Below are 13,380 nucleotides of genomic sequence, written 5' to 3' on the forward strand. Positions count from 1 at the left end.
CAGTCTTGTTTACATTGCCTTCAAGGACCCAGCACTGCATCCGTATTTGGTAAAATTCAGAACTTTATTACATTCATCATATTACAAAAGTGTGATAGAATGAAGTCTGATTTCTGCAACACAGCACTCAAGCACTCAAGTGAAAGCATGTACTGGCCTTTTCTTAAAGTAACACTGTACTTTTCCTTATGCAGTTTTGGCAGTTAAGGGGACTATAAACTGTAGGACTTGCCACCTCTCACCCCTCAGGGCAGTGGAATGATATCACCAGTATCCATCCTCATGACTCATGGGAAGGTCCATGGAGACCAATTTACAGGTGAGGCCATCAAGGTCTGCACTCCGAAACAAGGTAGCTAAAGTGTCTGGGACATTCCCAAACAGATCCTAGCTTTGCTTTCTCAAAAAAAGGGGCCCAGGTCACTGCTTTTCTCAGCTTTTAAAATAACACAAATACTTGTGTAGCTTTTGCTGGGCTGTGTGCTGTAACTCGCCTCACACACAAACACCAGCCCCAGAAATATATCAGTTTCCAAAAGCTGTGCAGGAGCCCAGGCTCCTCTGCCTGTTGTAAAACAGGACTAGAAACATCTCTTTTGTTCCTGCTTGCATTTCATAGGGCTAGATGACTCTGAGGAGCTGGGCATAGTTACAGGGAAGAGCTGTGATACAGCAACAACTTTAATTCTTTGATCTTCTGACGCCTGGGCTATTCTTGTCTCTCTTATCTACAAACCCAACATATTCTGCTGATTGTAAAATAGCACAGTTTTACCTCCTGAAGGTTGACATCCTCAAAATTGTTCAACTGTAGTGTAAAATAGATTCAGAATGCAATTATACCTCAGATATTGGTATAGCATATATATGTTTGTAATTCATTTGTACTTTTCAGACTGTACATCAATGTTAGGGATGTCAGAGGAAGGTATTTATACTGTTCCTTTTATCCTAAAATCACTTGGTAGTATACTAAAATATGAAAAACCAAGTCTTTCCATCCTCTGACATCATGTGGATGTGTGCTGTTACCTTTCCTATTCCTCAAATAGTACAATATGACATAATTTCCCTTTTCCTGCTGCTGCAGGCTTTGCCACACATCTTCAGTACAGGCTTCTTTTCAAGGGATAACAAAGTGTTTTCATTTCAAAGCAGAAAAAATACTTGCAATACCACAGCAAAGGAGTACAGGGCATGACCTGGCCCCTCCCTGCTCTTTGTAGTGCTCCAGCTGTGGGCAGGCTCAGAAGGTGCAGAAACCACAGCTGAGCTCACCCTCAGTGTCCTTCCTGCTGCTCAGCCAGCACACCCTCACAGCCAGGTTACAGCCTGCTCCCAGGTGACCTGAGCTCTGATAAGGGAGCAGGTTACCTCCCCAGGGCTCATGGGCTCTGCTAGACCCTGCTGCCTCTGCCCTGCAGCCTCCAGAGTCACTCTGTGTGATGCACATCTAGCTCTGACTCTGGGGTTAGAGCAGCTCCTGCTCAGCAGGGTGCAGCAATGCTGTGAAGTCAGCCAGGGCAAAAATTATTTCAAATAAATGAAAAATATGTTCAAGTTAGTTGAAAGAAGATCACTATCTGTCCATGTCTAATCATATTTTATTTATCAAGTGCTGAAAGTTCTATCAGTATTTTCTTGTTAATGTACTTATGCCATTCAGCATATGATAGGACAAAATGAAATATTTGAAAAGCAGAAGCAAATCTGTGATTAACTCTAAACTAGTCTGCACTTCTCCTGGGAAGAAATGCTGTAATACAATGCATGTTTCCCTTTTGCTTGCTCAGTCCTTATTTCTCTCTCACCTCATATTTGCCAATTTGACATCTACAAGAAATTCTTTGCAAGTAATAAAAAGAGAGAGCCTCTGGGAAGACCCTTGGAATGTTCCTCTGGCTGGTAAGAGAGAAGAAGCATTTCTTTGCTCTGCAAGGACACTCCTTATGGAGACTGAAGGGGAAGAGGCAGGAACTGAAAATAGTTTAGTTCTCAGCAGTTTACATGAGACATTAGAAACCAAAACAAGGAGGGTCCAACAATCTCCTTTCCCATTGTGCAGTTCTTTGAAGCATTCCTGTACTCAGCAGAAGCCAGACAAGGTGCACCCAGACTGTCCTGTGACATTTGTATGAAGCCCCTTCAGGTAGAGCCTCCTGCGTAGGGAACAGGCTAAGAGAAGTAATAGCTGAGCTGGTACCATTATTTGAATATCCCTTAATTGTTGCAGAGAGATGCTTGATTCAATTTACTAGGGTCCTCTTCCCCTCACATTAGCCTTATAAAGGCACCAAGCAAAACACAACACTATGAGCGCCAAACAAGTATTCATACAATATCAGTGCCAGCCACATGGTCCAACACGTAGTCTTTTTGCCTGTAAAAAGATGGACTGCCAATAACCTTGAAATTTCCACTACCAAAGAAAATCACAGAATCATAAAATGGTTTGGGTTGGAAGTAGACCTCAAAGTCTACCCCCATATTATGGGCAGGGACACCTTCCACTGAACCAGGTCCCTCAAGGCTGCACCCAGCCTGGCCTTGAACATTTCCAGGGATGGGGCAGCCACAACTTTTGTGGGCAATCTTTTCACCACCGCCAAAAGTAAGAATTTCTTCCTAATATCTAATCCAGATCTGCTCTCCTTCTGTTGGAAGTTATTCCCCATAATCCTACCACTACATCTTTATGACTTTCACATCATAAAAATTCAACACAAAATCCAGCATAGTACAATTTTCTTAACAGCTTTAACACAAGAAAGTTATTTCAGAAAATTTCCATCAACCATCACAATCGCCATGCTAAAATAATGTACAATCATTTTCTGAGGACAGACAGGTTGAATTCCTTGCCATTTACAGCAGGAACCTCCCAGTGCAACATTAAGGCAGCAGTCAGAAAATATCTAAGCCAAGTTTCAGCAAGGCATATGATAACGTTTCATTTAATTTTCAAAGTGTGCTGTGGGATCTCACACCAAAATAGACAACTGAAACCTCATACACAACCTTTCAGCCTCATTATGATTTCTCCTACAAAATACGTCTCTGTAGCCAAATATTTCCTCGAATAAGTTGCACTTCAAATCAAGAATTGGGTGTTGTCCCATTTCTTTGGTTCCTTTGAGTTTATCAATCATTGCAAGCTATGGAAAGAATTACTCTGGGATGATTATTTTATATCTATTTGTTTGGCTAACAATACACAACAATACATTTCAAGGCCTTTAACCAGTTGTAATTGATAAACAAGATTCAGCCTTGTAAATGTGACAGAGAGAATGCTCTGTCTTTCACAAGGCATTCACTAAATAAAGTGAGTGAAACAGCAGCATTTCCTGGAATGCACTAGGCAAAAAGAATGTATTTGTCATTAAGAGGGTTGACTGGAGGCATACTTCATAAAATTAGTTTCTATCTCTTGAAGCACAATTCTTTGAGTACACATTAGTGACTATTCACCTGGATAAAGTTCCATGGGGGTTAGTGGATGCATTTTACCAAATACAGTGGTTTCTTGTCAGGTGAGCAAAATGGGCTCAGGCCACATGAGAAGTACACTTGCTTTTTCTGACATTGATCTTCATTTTCACTGAGAGCTTGAGTGTTTCTCAGCCTTCAGTGAGAGGGCCAAGACACATTCTGGCCTTATTTTTTCACCTGTTAGTTTAGTAACTGAAATTTTGTCATCTCTGAAACAAACTCATCAGGAAAGGAGAGAGTAAAGTTACTTGTTGCTCTGATGCTGTTAATCAAACAACCTGTTCTTATATTGCCTTCTGCTTTCCTCATCAGTTTATTTAGGAGCAACATGATTTGCTATACAAGAGACAAGGTGCTGGGATTACTTTACTTATAAATACAATATTTTCAAAATGGCTCCTTTGAGACAGGAAACAACACTAGACTCTAAAACTTTTTATTTCCAGCAAAACAAGCTCAGTTTTTCAGTGGGAAAATGCTGCTGTTTCTGATAAGTACTTTTTGCTTGTCATGGTTGTATATATAATGTGCTTAATATCTACCTTGACCTATATAAAACATGACATTGCCCAGAGGAGTGGTCAATATGGGACTCAGGGCAACCTTGTCCAGCAAGTGGCATCCCTGCCCATGGCAAGGGAGTTGGAACTAGATAATCTTTAAGGTCACTGCCAATGCAAACCATTCTATGATTCTGTGATTCCACATTTTGTAAACTCCAGTCAACACCTGCCCTAAAAATGAACTTTCTTTGGCGTTGGCTTATGCCACATTTCACCTCTGTGCCTACTCTATACTACAATGCTGATTGTAGTGTTCTGTAACCTGGCATCCAACCACGGGAACATTTGTTTTCCCCAGGTGCAGTGCTAGTAGGAGATTTATATGCTAGTGTTCCTGATGTTTGATTATCTGCTATGTTTGATAAATGGCTTTCAGCTGAGCAATCTGTGTGGCAATATAAACATTTTTTCTTTGTTTGATGTAATCATTGGATCAGGAAATTGAAACCCATACTTCTGCACAATTGTGTAACAGTGTTATAGGATATATCACCTTTCTGATTTGCTTCTTGGGTCTTTGACTGCATAAAATAAATGCTGATTGGAAGTGCGTATTAAATGTTATTACCACCTCTTAAGAACTAGACTGTGCCAGTCAGGTACAGATAAAAAGTGAAATTCAGTAATATTAAATGGTAAAAACAGCACAAATTTGGCAAAAATTCAAATTACCTTGAGATCAGAACTGAATTTCTGGTGAAATTACACTAAGGTTTGTTCTTTTAGCTAAAAAATGTTACAAAGATAATTCACCATAAGATGCAGTTAAAATATAGGTATTTTGAAGCTGTAATCAAAAGAATGAACAAAAGACTTAAACTCAGTGTGGGTCACCAGCAAGTGTGGTTGAAGTACAGCGTTAAAATAACCTCTTATGTACTCCCATTCATCTGTCTTTGCCAAAACTTCTGAATTCAAGTTGTAATTGAAAACTCATGTTTCCCTCATCCCTTTTTCTTTCTTTACTTGAAAGATCTGACCAGGTTGCAGAGTAAGCTTCCTTTCCCCCAGAAAGCCTGATTGCTCTTCATCTCTCTTCCATGTCAAAGTGCTTAATTTTAAAATAAGTTTTTAAATGAACACTCAATTTTGCCAGGACTCCAGGAGTGATTTTATTTCCTCTTACACTGCCAGCATGCGAAACCCCTTTTTCTGCTGCCTCTCACTTTTGTCTTCATTCTCTCAACACAGAATACTTCACTGCCACAATTGAGGTTTCAGACAGCTATTAAAGAACTGATTTAAGCGAGGCCTTTACCTTTTAATGAGATTTACATGAGGTCAAAATTACAAACCTGTGCTCAGGTGGGCTGCAGGGGTGGCTGGGAGCTGCTTTCCAAGGTGCCAGCTCAGAAGCCGATGGTACCTCCTTGCAATGTTTCAGTAGGGCTGAGCATGTAATGAGTCAACCAAAATGGGACAGAAGCCCAGCAGAGGTCTCACACCACTGAGCAGAAAGATGTCCCCAGATGGAACCTGGGGCATTTATGGTGAGCACACTTTCCTGGTTTCTGGACAGCTATACTCACTGAAAGTGTCACAAATACCTTGCCCTTTTGTATGAAGATCATCACTGTGCATTGCCATGGAGCATGTACAATGCCAACTTTTCAGATGAACTCTGCCCTTCTGGCACATTGAGTTAGTTGCAGTTTATCTCTGAAATGTGTTGAATTCAAAGTATGGCTTCCCTCTCTGGTAGGTTTGTTGAGGAATTCTCTGAATCCAATTGAACACATGTACCTAATCATCATAAAAATGAGAATACAAAGCACTTAAAATTATTTTAGTCTCTCCACAGCCAATACATCAGATTTTCAGGCTCCAAAACAATATTTCTAAACCTGGAATCACAGCTCTTCCATTTCCCTCCAAGATATGTCTATGAATGCGGACACCAGAGAGCTTTCTCCTGCATCTCACAGGCAATGCAGTTTTCTCCACAAGCATTTATCTCCTGAATTCCCTCTACAATATCAGTGTTCCCATTTTATTTCCCTCCAGCCAATTCCCTGTATTCACAGTCACAGACCTTGTGTAATTACCACTTGAGATTTTCTGAAAATTAATTACTTTAACTCAGTAGCTACAACCCAGCCAGCATCATTTGCCCTGACCTTGGTTTCTACTAGTTCTGGCTCTTGGTTAGCTTTATCTTTTCAGTATATCTACAGAATAACAAGGGGAGGGGCGGGGATGATCTTTGCTTCCACCAGCAATAACCTATGGTGTTTTACCCATTAAATCCCAATATCCACTCATCATCATTTTCTATCTCATCTCCTGTACTGCTTGATGTAAGTTAATTCCTTTAAAAATCATCAAAATTCACAAAAGTTGTGAAGTACATGATTATGTGTAAATAATTTGCAATAAGATTCAAGCCCAGTCCAAAGAAACCTGCTGTGAAACATTGCATATCAGTGGTCAAACTGAAAATTCCCTCTTCTGCAAGAAGAACATTATTTCTGGTAGATAAGGCTAATGTTGTGAGAGGATTGCACACAGTTTTGATGTCTACACAAACATTATGTTGTTGCATGAATCCTAAGAGCATTTGGAGATATGTTAATTTAGGATTAAATTTTGGCTTGAATTTGCATTACATATTGGACTCATTTTGGCTATAGTAACCTGTCTGATCCATGAAAAACTAAGGGAATCCAGCTTTTAAATTATCCCAGGGAGGGTTTATGACTTTTTACATCAATGAGAAAGGACAAGGAAAGAGCTGAATTTCCACTTTGACTATTTTCAGCTGTTTATCTGGAGACAGTTTACTGAAGACTTTGCTCACAGAACAGCAGCATAACAGTTTATGCAATGTGCCTCAGACATGAGTAAGATACAGGCATTTTAAAATGGCTGAAAATTGGGATGTCAAACTAAATGTGAAAGCGAAAATCATTCACAATTTATCATTCCTATATGTTTTCTGTGTCTACTAACAGACAACACATAGTTAGAGAACAGGCAAACGGGAAGGTCATTGTTATTTCACTGTACCTTGCAAACAGAAACTAATTAATGTAAAAGAGGGGGAAAAAAGTCTACAGCATGTCACCTAAGGAAATGCTGCTATCAGTAAATTAAAAATGTATGCCTTGAGCTGCATCACATCTGCCTACCTGAAGCTGTGCCTGTAAATAGTGGGGAGGACAAGAGAACTGAAACAATGCATCCCAGATGGGTCATGAGAAGAATGTTAGTATTAATTACACAATCCTGAAAAAACCACAGTCCCAGAAATCTGAGAATAAGTCCCTGCTCTTTGAAGATTTGTCCTAGATTACATAATTTAATTTCCTACTACTTAACAGTTATGAGTTACCACCTGGTGATAACAGTTATGTGTAGGAGTATGAAAATAATTATTATTCAGCAGCTGATCAGTGTTTATTTAACTTCTATCTTTTATCACTAGCAACAGGAATAAATACAGAGTGAAATGAAAATTGAACTTTGATAAAATGGAACTTTTTCTCCAGTTTAAAAAACATTGTTCAATTTTTGCCTTTTTTTTCTTCTGAGCCTTTCTGTTTTCTGGTTCTACTCAAAACAAGAGGTGTTGGAAACAGGAGGGAACATGTAGGTCCACTTGAAATTGCTCTGTTTGGTACTTAGAATTTGGTCGCTTGACCAAAAAGGACCTTTTAATGCCTATAGACTTTCTTATATTTGGATGTATGTATGAAATATTTGAATAAATGGCTAGTTATTTTTGTGGCATAGTTATTTTCCATTCTGTCAGTTGACATTTTAAGTTACTCTGGGGATTTCTCTCTAACAATATGAGTAAGTCTTTCAAATATGTTTATTTCTCTTGGGAGGGAATGTTTAATCCTACTACATAGTCAGACTTTGGTGGTAATTCTGCTGTTTACTTATGTACCTTTTCCCAAGATGACATCCTGAATTGTTAAAAAAAGAAACACAATACATTTGCCTGAAACAGCAGTTGTAGAGCTCAAATCCTATTTTCTCCTGTCATGAGCAGCTTTTCATTTTCCTGTTATTTATCACATTGTTCTAGGTGTTTGAACCAATGTTGTGTATTTGGGGACAATCACTGGCCACGTCATGTCCTCTTTGAGAACATTCTGTAAGTAAGGATAGCTTTAGTCAGAAGTGAACTAGAACAGGACTTGTTGAGGATAGACAGATAAAAATGAAAGTGTTTGGTATCTCAGATCACGTGGAAAAGTCAGCAAACAGCATGGCTCTGAGTGACTCCTGGTTTGTGAGCCCTGACCCATCTGGCTGTAAGCACTGCTGCTTCGCTCAGTAGAACATTTCATACTGCAGAGAAACAGACTTGTGTCATCAGCAGCAAATAGCTGTCAGGAAAAATGCAATGTCTGCTCTGGCCCATTTATTTTTAACTTGGAAGTAGCTTTGGAATACCCTGTACAGTGTTTTCTGGCAGGCAGATGAAGTTTAAAAACAAGATGATTTCTATCCCTTCCCTCTTTCTCTTTGCTCCTCTCTTTCACTAATTCCTTACTCATTCTTTCTAAAACAGACTTAGACTGCTGTAGAAACTGATAAATGCTAATAATAACATAATAGTAGCACATGCACACAGGGATCTCTGACTCATTCTACATTCAAACATTGCCAGGTGCAGTTAATGCATGTGGTGATCTCCTTTATAATTCCCAAATTTCAGTTCGTTTGGTTAATTAACAGGCATTGGAGATCTATGAAAACTGTATTCTAGTCTGTTGAGCTTCTTACCAATGCCATTCATCATATTTCTGAGTAGAGAATGAAACAGTTAGCTGGTAAGATCCTGCTCATGATATTACATGGCTCTGCCTTTTTGGATCAGCTATGCTTTGTGTGGTAAGTGGGTCTGTTTCCCCAATATTTATTTTCAGTATATCAGACTATCTTAGGAAACAAGACAATAGTCCATTACTTCTTTACATTTGCAGCACTGTTGCAATTGGTGATTTTCCTAGTCCTAGAGAGAATCAGCAAGTAAAAACTGGTATTCAGGAAAGCCCTAATCAGTCACACTTAGCTCAGTCAAAAATATACTGCATTTTAATTGAAAAATGTTTCAGATTTTCATGGATTAATTACAGCCTGGATTCAATCTGTCATATATAACAGAACTGTTCACTCAAAAACAACTGAAGAAGGTAATAGCATAAATGAAATAAAGTGATTGCAATTCTCAATTGCAATCATCAGCAGAGAAAATTCAGAAATTGCTATCATTCATCACAATTCACTTTCCTAAGGAATAAAATAAGTGGAAAGGGTTAAACAAATCCTGGTTTTGATTTGGGATACACCCTGGAGTTTTCATGTTCAGCAGACAACAAAGTTTCTGTCAAAATTTATTATACCTTTTGCTGTATTCCTATAAACAGAAGGTGAAATGAGATGCACTAAAATCCTGAAACTCCCAGGGAATGGTGAGCAAATCAGGGAAACCACTCTCCCTCTCAGTTTTCAGTTCCAAACACCTGACATATTATGTACTTTTTCTTTCCTGACACTTTATACAACTTGAAATCTAGCTGAAAATATTACCCGTGTGGGTGGAGATTAAAAAAGGCTGTTGTATAAAGGTTGGAGCTGTCATTTGCACTGCACTAATGTTAAGGAAAAGAACACCCATTTCTCAGTTGGACATGGAGCATTGTCTCACCTGGGGTCACAAAGCCCTCTGCAACTGGTAATGAATTCTGCACAGGTCTTTGAAGGAGGCAGAGATCAAAGTTATGGTGTGATTAGTGCACCAAAGTGCTGATTCAATCCTTAGCTCTCAGAGAGCCCAATCACTGAGATTGGGGTGTATTGCAGTTATAGCACTCCTTTGTCCTGCACCAGCACTGAGTGATGAACGACCTTGTTTCCCCACTATATTACTTAACTAATTGGAACTATGCTCTCAGCTATCTCATTACTTAATAATACCTAGAAATGTGGTACCTTCATCTTCAAACCCTGAGTAGTTAATTATTACTTATATACTCAATATCCATTTTTAAAATTAAAGATCTGTCTACATTGCACACTTTAAGTGCTTCATTTCCTTTTTTAAGCAATAGATTTTCAAAAAAGGTAGAATGCTCAAGATTTTTATGCAGATACAACTCCTCGACAGCGTACATAAACCAGCTCTGCCCTAGAATAGCCTGTACTGTGGCTGCTGGCCTGATGTATGAAAGGGGACAGATGACTCATCCACCAGTTCTTAATAAGCAAAATACAAGACAACTTCATGAAGCAGAATTATAGAATTCATTGCTGGAAAGACTCTAAGGTGTAATCTTTTGTTTTCTTTTGGTTTTTAACCATATAGGTATAATGTCTGAAAATCAGAGTGCACTAGGTTGCATGCTTTATACCAGCTCCTAAACCTGTTGGGTAAAGAACTACCAAGTTAGTTATTCTGTATATATCACATCTGCAGCTGGACTAATCTTTTACCAAGGCCAATGTAAGCAGCTTTATGTTCTAGTCTGATTCAGGATTTTGCTCAGAGGTGTTTATTTTTTAAATAAAATATTCATAGAATAATACTTTTCATATAATAATGTTCTTACAGTGGGGCTAGAATCTGTATCATGTCATAGAGTTAAATGTGCTCTGTTCCAGGAATAAGACTACAAATGAAGAAGCTGAGATTATTGAATCATCTGTCTGCTTTTCTTTTGGAATAACATTACAATAGCTTCTTTGCACAGGTAATCATTTAATACCGTGCAGCAAGAAAAATCAATAACATTTATTCTAATTTCATATCATGTCTTCAAACATGAAACTCCATACTTGATTGCATTTCTGCCAGCTGAATAACCTTCTTCCAAAATGACAGTTGAGACTGCACAAAACAACAGGTCAGAAATTTCACTAGACTGCTCTCCTGTTTTGAAACCTCTAGCCCTCACTTTTTGTGTGTTCCCAAGAGCTGCTGGAGTAGCTGATGATGAAACCACCTGACTCAGTCAGGAGCAGCCAAAAAAAAAAAAAACAACCAAACTGTAGCATAAATTATCTGCATTCAGCTGTAAATATTGGCCAGTGGAAGTGTCCTTCCACCCCACAATCTTCCACAAGAGGATGCAAAATTATATCACCCACCAAGCAGACAGGTTTGCAAAAGGCTTGACCACCCAGCAGATAGAACAACAGCTGTCATGGCAATATCTTCCAGTTAGATTAAAATAATCTATTTCCTGAACAAGCCTTTTAGAAATGGAGCTTTTGAAATCTTTATGACAGTTTGAACTTGAAGGGTCTGAGTAAGTGCTTATATTTTTGAATCATTGTGGGATTTGAAAGAACAACCAGATTTACCGACTGCATGAGTGAATCTGATTGAAAGCATCATAGAATCATGGAGTCCATTGGCAGGATACTTTCAATTAGACCAGGTAACTCAGAGACTCATCCAACCTGGCCTTGAACACTTCCAGGGGACAGGCATCCACAACTTCCCTGGGCAAGCTGCTCTAATGCCTCACTACTCCTATAGTAAATAATCTTTTCCTAACATATCTAAACCTACTGTCTTTGAATTTGAAGAATTCCATTCCCCCTTGTCTGTCACTACGTGCTCCTGTTACGAGTCTTCCCCATCTTTTCTCTAAGCTCCCTTCAGGTACAGGAAGTCCACAATTAGATTACTCCAAAGCCATCTCTTTTCTGGGCTGAACATAGTCAATTCTCTCGACCTTTCCTCATAAGAGAGTCTGATCAACTTGGTTGCCCTCCTCTGGACTTGCTCTAACAGGTCAATTTCCCTCCTGAGCTGAGGATCCCCAAGCTGCATGCAGCACTGCAGGAGGGCTCTCGCCAGAGACCTCATCAGCCAACACCTGGAAAGAAAAGCTCTCAAGGTATAATGTGACAGGTGGAAGGAAGCAATAATGCTTAAAGAATTTAAGGAATAATGCTTAACAAAAATTCTGCTCTCATTTTTCACTGTGTCTATCAGTCTGCCTCTTAGGACATTCTCCACTTGAACAACAATGTTTCAGAGTTGCCTGCAGGGATCAGAGCGAAAGTGCTTTGCATTTGGAGCTACTAAACAAACAGCAAGACATGAGCAGCTGGGCAGGAAAATATTGCATTTTCTTTAAAAAGCAGTAAGTTCTTTAGAGACAATGTTCCTTCTGTGTTACAGAATTTTCAAGGAGAAATTATCTTAAATAACAATGTATGTCCCCTTAAAATTTCTAATAGTTTTAAAGCTTGTTAGGCAATTAGCAATCAGTAGTATTCAGAACAAGGGTGAATTCCAAAGCAATTGTTCTTTGCCTTTGTAGCAGCATTGGCTGATTTGTCAGTGCTGTTCATAACACTGCATGGTGTTATAAATGTGTGCAAATATTGGCCAGAAGGACTTTTTATATTTCTTTTTGAGAAATGGAGGTAGAATGAGTCCTTGTGGTTTTACTACAGTACAGAAGACATGCTCGTCTGACATTGATGGATGATGTCCCTAGACAAAGTTCCAAAGCAAAATGGAACTAAGGTTGTTAAAATGCTTTCCACAATCTGTACTAGCAATGAATGATGGTTTTTCTGTCTTCTTTCTTGCCATGCGTGAAATGAGTCTCTACCTCAGTGACTCCGGTGCTCATCTGTGACCATTTCTGTTGCTTTCTCTGATGGAGGCTATAAAGAGTCATGCTGTGGCAGCTTTTCCACAATACAACCACTGCATCAAGCAAAACCACAAGATTGCCTGTTTGGATGGGGATATGCAACTTTACACCTTCTTTTCAAAATCAACAGGCTGGGGATGCTGTCCTATCTATTATTCCTCTTACAAGCTTTGGAAAAATTTATTGAGGTTTCATTTAAATGTTCTGTACTACCTTGCAATGGATGTTGCAGCAATCAGAAAGATTTTCATGCATGAAAGCCATACCCTTTTCCCTCTGGTTGCAAATTCCATTCTAAAGAATGTTTTATTATATTTCAGCTACAAAATTATGATGCCACAAAACATTAGTTACAGGCTAAAGTTCCAGCCAAGAAAAAAAATTGTCTTTTTGACCATTTCTTTCTGTCAAGCTGTTAATCATGTACCTTGTTTTGGTGCAGTATGTAATAAACTGTAGATAAATATCCAACCTGAGCAGATGAATATCACAGCAAGCTGTAGACAGACTGGAATAGTCTAGCAACAAATTACCTGTGGCACATATACATTTATATTTTCTAGCTTAGTGTATTTGCAAATCCTAGTTCACAACTGAAATAGTTTTGAGATCTGTAAACTAAATAATGGGATTTTAATGCACTTAACTTGCTAGAATTTTTTTAAAGTTTTAATAAAGGGATTTTATCTTCATTA

The 13,380-nt window shown here is 38.8% G+C and overlaps 1 protein-coding gene across 2 annotated transcripts in view; it reads right to left on the reverse strand.

The window, feature by feature from the left end:
* The window catches only part of GRXCR1 (glutaredoxin and cysteine rich domain containing 1), a 39,255-nt gene that overhangs the window by 16,850 nt on the left and 9,025 nt on the right, over positions 1 to 13,380 (reverse strand). Inside the window, exon 2 of one of the 2 annotated variants that reach the window (XM_058024617.1) lies at positions 4,728 to 4,748. The exons of the other annotated variant lie outside the window; for it this stretch is intronic. Within the exon in view, the coding sequence (XP_057880600.1) occupies positions 4,728 to 4,748 (21 nt within the window). The remainder of the gene's footprint in view (positions 1 to 4,727; positions 4,749 to 13,380) is intronic. 2 annotated transcript variants of the gene reach the window in all.

The sequence above is a fragment of the Melospiza georgiana genome, chromosome 5 (genome assembly GCF_028018845.1).
Source record: "Melospiza georgiana isolate bMelGeo1 chromosome 5, bMelGeo1.pri, whole genome shotgun sequence".
Classification (NCBI taxonomy): Eukaryota; Metazoa; Chordata; class Aves; order Passeriformes; family Passerellidae; genus Melospiza; species Melospiza georgiana.